General features: G+C 37.7%; 1 protein-coding gene across 1 annotated transcript; it reads left to right on the forward strand.

Moving 5' to 3' along the window:
* The first annotated feature begins 3,268 nt into the window (after window positions 1-3,268).
* LOC6584426 (protein boule) lies at window positions 3,269-6,564 on the forward strand. The gene is made up of 3 exons (XM_002010045.4): window positions 3,269-3,673; window positions 3,824-4,690; window positions 5,638-6,564. Exon 2 carries the CDS (start codon window positions 3,867-3,869, stop codon window positions 4,662-4,664), a length of 798 nt encoding a protein of 265 aa, XP_002010081.1. The 5' UTR covers window positions 3,269-3,673; window positions 3,824-3,866; the 3' UTR covers window positions 4,665-4,690; window positions 5,638-6,564.
* Window positions 6,565-7,482: the final 918 nt, after the last annotated feature.

The following is a 7,482-nucleotide window of genomic DNA, read 5'->3' on the forward strand; positions in this document are numbered from 1 at the left end:
ATAATTATTCTCATTCTTATTCCAATTCTTATTTTCATTAGCATTATTATGATCATTCATTAGCATAATCCTTAATAATAAGTATGACTATTGTCATACCCATAATTATTACCATATTAATCATTATAATTATATTCATTAACATAATTATAATCATGATCGTAATCATTCTTATAATCATAACAATAGCTTTTCTTTCTTTCGTTATCCACATTATACAGAACATCATTATTGCTATCGTTCTCAACCCTATAATCATAGCTCTACTCTTGATGATATTCCAACTATTCTTACTATTCTTTACTATGGCTTCAATTAATTGCAATCCATTCAATCCTATGGAAACAAAATAATCGATTATTATGTATCGCATGGTTAATCGTGCCATCACTAATCTTTAATATCATTATACTGAACATCATCAACAGTGTCATCCTTCTCAAGCCTACATACACACATACATACACACACAAGCATTGCCATTCACATGCGGAAAACTGCATTTCACTCGCTGGCCCAAGTTGGCCTGGCTTCTTATTATGTAAACGGCCGTTGTCAACACTGCAAATGAGTGTTGTAATATGTAATGTCATAAATGATGTTCGCGTGCAATTAAATCAAATAATTTAACAGAATATTTCGGAAATGTGTAATAGTGGCAAAAGCAAAGGCAAAAGCAACAGCTGAAAGTAAAATGTAAAATGAAAAAAAAAAAAAAAAAAAAAAACAAAAAAACAAGAAAAAAACAACATTTAAATCAAATTGATTGCAAAGAGGCGCCCAACCGCACACAGTGGCTTGCATTGTGCCGCCCCCGACCAACCACATTTAAGGGGGAAGAGGATGGGTGGGTGGGGGAAGGGGTTGTGCTGGGGGTCTGGGGGCACTGATGCAACATGAAGAAAATGCATTGCGCATGTTGTGCATTGCGTGTTTTGCTTTGCTGCGTATTGCAGCAAGTGTTGAGGCTTACCCTGTCTATGTGTGTGTCTGCGTGTGTGTCTCTCTATGTGTGTGTGTGTGTGTGCTGCTCTTTGGTTAGCTGACTTTGGGGCTTTTGGGACAGCTGTGTGACTAATCGCGTTTGGCTGTCGACGTGCTGCGCACGCGTTTTGCGCCCGCAAGCGAAAACTATCGCAGTGGCAAGTCAAGAGGCGCAACCTGATGCACGCTATGCTTGCTGCAGTGCGGCAATTGCATATAAAGTACACACACACACACACACACGCAGACACGCACACAGAGATAGAGTGCATTGCAAATCTAAACAGCATGCAGCAGTTGCTTTATCAGGCGACGCGTCGCTGCCGCAGTCGACGTCGCTGTCGACTTTAATGCAATTTGAAGAGTCGCGCGCGTAAAACAATTTTGTCATCAGTTTGCATAGTTTGCTGCAAGCGAGCGCTGGCACAGTTACAAGCAGACACACATACACACACACATGCATATGTTTACTTATACATATGCATTATGCATTACTTCCATTTCCAATTGGCTTTATTTATGCCGCTCATTTTCTCGCTCTGATTTGTTTGACACTTTTAGCTGCCATGGAAATTTATCTGCTTCTACTTCTTCTTCTTCCTTGTTGTTGTTGTTGTTGTATTAATTTATTTTCTTTGTTAATGCAACACAAGTAGCTGCTTGATTGACACTTGAGTTGCCATTACACATGCAGAACTATTAATATACATATGTACATATGTATGTGTGTGAGTGTGTACGGGTGTGTGTGTGTGTGTGCCTCAAAGCCTCTTGTAGCATGGCGAAAGAGCTGCATATGGGCATCTGAACTTATTCACTCTATAGCAGAGGAGTATTATTATACTGATCCGAAAATATTGCGATTTTTTTGTTATTTTATTTTATTTAATTTTTTTATTATTATAAAAATATCACAATAACTTCTACTAAAGCAGCTTGAATCTAAGAAATGGCGTGACTTTATGACTTTCTCTGGCTCATACATAAATTTGAATAGAATAATTCAATTATATGATATGATTCAAAGATTCGACTTGAACTAGGGACGAACCATCCATCTATCTACCTATCCATATCTTTATCGTAGTTTCTTATCAGACATTTGTTTGCTTCACAATTCATAATGAGTCATCGACTCTCTTTAGTCGCGATGCTCTTCTCGCTTCATTTGTGTTGCTCTCTCGCTTGCACACGCACAGACGCACAGCCGACAAATCCAATCAGACATCTTTCAACTGCCATATATCGCTGGCTTTGGATCTCTTTCGGCTGCTGTTGCTGCGCTTAATAAACTTCATTAAGAGCAAACGAAAATAAGGGGCGAGACGCAGCACAATAACCATAATCATCATATGGCAAGCGACATTCTTATTGGACTCTTGCAGCGACAGCGACGTCGCGTCGCAGCCAACTTATTACAGACGAATTAACTGGGTCCCCGAGACACCCTTTCTGACCCGCACGAGAAGCGGAAATTGAAAGCGAAATGAAAATTTTTTTTTTATATATATATATATATATAGTATATTATATTTCTTGGGATTTTGATAGCTTAGCTATATCGAATGATGAATGCTCTTTGCGTGATGGCAATGGTAGTGTATTAAGGTTATTAAAATGCTAGATCGATAGTGAAATGTATATCGATCTCGATATCAATTGAATTCGCATGTGTAATTGTTATAAATCGATTGTTGCATCGTTACATATATTAGTATCAATCACAAGTATGTATAAGTTATCGACAATGTTATCAACTTCAAGTTGAATTGAAGCGACCGCAATTTAATAGTTATCGATATCATATTGTGAAATATTTATAGATCTATCGACTTCCATTTCTATTAATTAGACGAGCATTTTTTATATATCGATAGGACTATCGATTGAAATGTATTGTATTGGACTGCTGAACAGTTATCGATGGTGATACAGAACTCGTTTTCAATCCGATTAACGATCATCAATAGCGTTATCGATTTACATTTCAATTACTTTGGCAACGGTTTTAAAATAATGAATAGAGCCATAGAAAATGCTATCGATTTTTATCGCTCGCTATCGCCATCTTTGTTGTTATCGATGTTATAGATATTGACTTTTAATTTAAATATAGAATTAGTGATACTTAAATGTATATTTAATATACTCTCCCAATCGATATAAATATAATATTAGTATTGACTTTCGATTATCTGGCTTTTCTCGATTTGGCAAGACATTTAAACGTCAAACGTCAAACGAACGTTTTTATATATTTAAACAAAATATATGTATAACATTATCGCATTTCCTTTAAGGTCAGCTGTTATGAATTCATTTCAAATTTGTATTTTAACAAATGAGGTATTTTGGAAATTCTCGATTTTTTTGAAATTCTCGATTTTTTGAAACTCGTTTGAACAATAGTTACCAAAACTATACGTTGTTATAAGTAGAAGAAGGTTAAAGGCCCCACTACGAAGTTATCGAGAGCAGTACGACGCGAGGAGTTGGAATTAGACGCAACGGCAAAGCAAAGCACGCACGTTGTTTTCCGTTCTCTTCCATCCTCTTACTTGAACCCCATATCTCTCCTTCTCCCCGGCTGGTCATTGTGCCTGAATTCCTCGACTCCCGCGATTACGAATCAAGCGGTCTATACTGAATATTATATATAGTCTAATCGAGGATCTTGTTGATTATAACGGTAAGAGTACTACACAAGTCGAGCGTGAAACACACAATCCAGTATCCAGTATCCATTATCCAGTACTATCCTATATATGTATATATATATATATATATATATATATATATATATATATATATATATATATATATATATATGTTAATGCAGCCTCAAGCATCGACCTTTTGGATTAAGCTATCACCGGATCAAAATGGCATCCACTCAATTGCAACAGTCCCCAACTGGAACCAAAATGTCTATGGTCCCGGCCAGTGGCCCAGCAACGGGCACCGTCCCCATGCCAACTGTCGCCATGGAGGCCCCGCCGGCAGAGCCGATCTATGGCACAATGATTCCGAATCGTGTATTTGTTGGCGGCATCAGTCGCGACACAACCGAATCGGATCTGATGATTGCATTCAGTGCCTATGGGTCGGTGCGTAGCACCAAGATTATCGTCGACCAGGATGGCTTCAACAAGGGCTACGGCTTTGTCACATTCGAGACCGAGGAGGAGGCCCAGCGCCTCCAGAGCGTTGGCAAGTGTGTCATCTTGCGCAATCGTCGCCTGAACATTGCGCCCGCATTCAAGAAGCAACAGATCCGTCCCAAATTCCAGCCGATCATCGAGACTAACGGCACTGTCTACTTCACCACCCAACCGCCGCCGCCGCATCACCATCAGCAGCATCAACAGCATCAGCATCAGCAGCAGCATCAGTCGATGAACACAATTCCCATCGATCAGTATGCCGCGGCCAGCTATGGCCCGGCCGGATCGGTTACCGACTATACGGGCGCCCCAGTGCCGACCCTCTATCAGCAGGCACCTGGCGGTGTCCAGTACCAGCCAGTCTATCAATACTATAGTGTGCCGGTCAATATGCCGGCCGTCTGGCCCCAGAACTATTACCAGGAACCGCAACCATCCAATTCACAAACATCGATACAACAGCAGACATCCTGGGAGTTCGATGGGGCCAACAGCAACAGCTGGCGCTCATCCTAATCAAGTGGAGCGCACCTATCATATCTGTAACTATATTTTATACGATTCGATTTGCCTATCTAGCAATTGCTTCAGTAATTGGCTGTGGCTACATCTCTCTATCTATATAATAGATTCTACACTTTTGCTACAAATGCTTCCCTTTCCTTTCCTCCAATCTTCAATTGAGTATATAAATATACTCTTGCCTTTCTTCTTGCTTCGAGATTAGCTTATATTTTAGATATAGATTTGTATGAGAGGGATTTTCTTTAATACTTTATACTTCTCTATTTACATAATATCTTCATTATTTACTGAATCGTAATACATACATTTATATACATTGTAGTATATTTATAAGCCCTCACTCGCCTTCTCTATAGAACTCTCTCTGCCCTTCCTTACTTTCTGTACCTGTAAATTTCTTGCTCCTTTTCTCAATTTCTCCCTATCCTTTATATATCTCTATATCTCTTTCCCAGCATTTTATCTCTCACTTAATATTGCTTACTCTTTCTCTTTCTATCTCCCTCTCTTTCGCTCTTTCGCTCTTTCTTTGTGACTTCCCTCCTCTTAATCTCCTCCCTCTATCTCTCTCTTATACCTCTCTCTCCTCTCTCACTCCTCTTTCTCTATCTCCTTTCTGTCTACTCTCCTTTATCTCACTCCCCTCTTTTTCCTCTCTCCTTCCTCTACTCACCTCTATATCTCTTTCCCTTCTGTCTCTCCCCTCTCTCTCTCTCCTCTCCGCCTACTCTCCTCTATCTCCCTCCTCTGTTTTTTCTCTCTCTCTTTCTTTCCTTTCTCCCTCCTCTCTTTTCTTTCTCTCTATCTTTCTCTCTCTCCCTCCTCTATCTTGTCTTCCAATAACCCATTGGAGAACCGTTAAAGACTTCCTTCTAAAAGCGATTACTGAAGCAATTGTAATTTATAATATTGGACTTAACTTCATATATAACAACTGGGATATACACTCTGATATGCCCCCTAGATACTTACCATGACGAACAAAAGAAAAAATAACACTAAACCACAAAAATAAACGATATGTAAGTAGCAGAGGAACAAACAACAGATGTAAGACTCCAACTCTGGGAAGGATGGACTTTGACATGATGATGAAAGGTGAAATATATGAAAACAAAATCGAAGTTGAAAGATGAAGACTCAGATGATGACAATGCAGAGGACATAATACAAATTCAGAATACAGAGTATACACATATCGAACAGATCGAATGCTGAGCGAATTACAACGAAGAAAACATACACTATCAACAACAACAACAACAAAAACAACAACAGCAGCTGCGCAACTGTGGTCGTTAGATATATATATATATATACATATAACTATATATTCATGGATCGATACATACTCTCTGAACATACATGTACATCTATAAGTATGTATATGCTTATATGTATATATATATAATTTAGAATATTTCGGCTCAATTAGGGGCAAATGCAAATCTATCGAAAACTCTCAAATAAGACTAGCAATAATATAAGGTACAATAACGCACATGCACACACATGTTGGATATGTTGAAAGGTGTTCGGTTACTGATTAGGCTGAACACACTCAAACCCCACTCAACAACTACAGCAGCTAACCTAACCCATATCTTCGGCATATCCAAAATATAGTATTAATATATATAGTATTATATGAATAGGTATATTACTATATATATAATATAAATAACTCACATTTACATTTATCCCATTTACCTCAATTGTAGCCCAAATATTCTAAATTAGCCAAAACGAAACTCACACTTTCCCAACTCGAACTCCAACTCGAACTCAAGTGCTCAAATTCGGCTATACATGTTTTCGACTTCTTAAATACATATATCTTTGTATATATGTATTCGTAAATCTCTACAAATTATACATCACATCAAAATTATGCAGCGTGAATAATTTTTTTTTTTTTTTTTGTAGTAATATAAGTAGGTCTTCTTGTGCATTTCGATTAGATGAATATAAAATTGTAAGGTTATGTGTATGTAACATCGAATATCAAACAAAATTTTAAGTTTTTATATTATTAGAGCTATAATTGTTAATAAAATAATTGATAAAATACAAAATTAAAAAATTATATAAAAAATACCGTATTTATTAACCTCATAGTGGATGAGGCGTGCTGGATCATATTATTTATAGGCTTACCTGTGGACCTGGTCCAAACTCATTAAATGGAAACATATTGATATTCCAAGTCCAGATGGATCGGACGATCGGACGGTCGCTAAAACAGTCGGACTACGGAAACCGAACGGACGGATGACTAAAGGAACAAAAGAACGGATGAACAAACGGACTGACAGCGTAACTAATGGACGGACAGCAAAGCAAACATTACGCAGAACCAATATACCCACTTCACTTTGCAAATGAGCATCAGAAATGAAATGCATTTTATATCTAGAGATAGAGTCCACACCCGAATAGCTACACGAAAGCTACTCTAGATAGTATTTCCTTATAGATGTACCCCAATATGAGCTATGCTCGAACTGTAGAGCTGTTCTATATTGTTTATAGATGTATGGAAAATGCCTTAAAATCTTTGAAATAGTCTTTGCGCCTTAAGCTGTTAAGCTACACTAATGGATGCGTGTCAGAAGTCTAAGTCTAAGCCTTGTAGCTCCCAGTTACCTGTACATAACTATAGTTATATGTCCCCTATATCATTGTATTGATTTTAGAAATTATCGAGCTTAAAGTGAAGCTCAGCAAATTTTAGAAATAGCAACAAATATAAGTTATATTTGTAAAATATTTTATTCATATATGTATTGAAGTAAAAATAATAAAGTAA

The sequence above is a fragment of the Drosophila mojavensis genome, unplaced genomic scaffold, assembly GCF_018153725.1.
Source record: "Drosophila mojavensis isolate 15081-1352.22 unplaced genomic scaffold, ASM1815372v1 contig_136, whole genome shotgun sequence".
In the NCBI taxonomy this organism is placed as follows: domain Eukaryota; kingdom Metazoa; phylum Arthropoda; class Insecta; order Diptera; family Drosophilidae; genus Drosophila; species Drosophila mojavensis.

Bases quoted from the DNA above. Each gene is read 5' to 3' on its own strand.
- LOC6584426 (XM_002010045.4), top strand. From the start codon at position 3,867: ATGGCATCCACTCAATTGCAACAGTCCCCAACTGGAACCAAAATGTCT.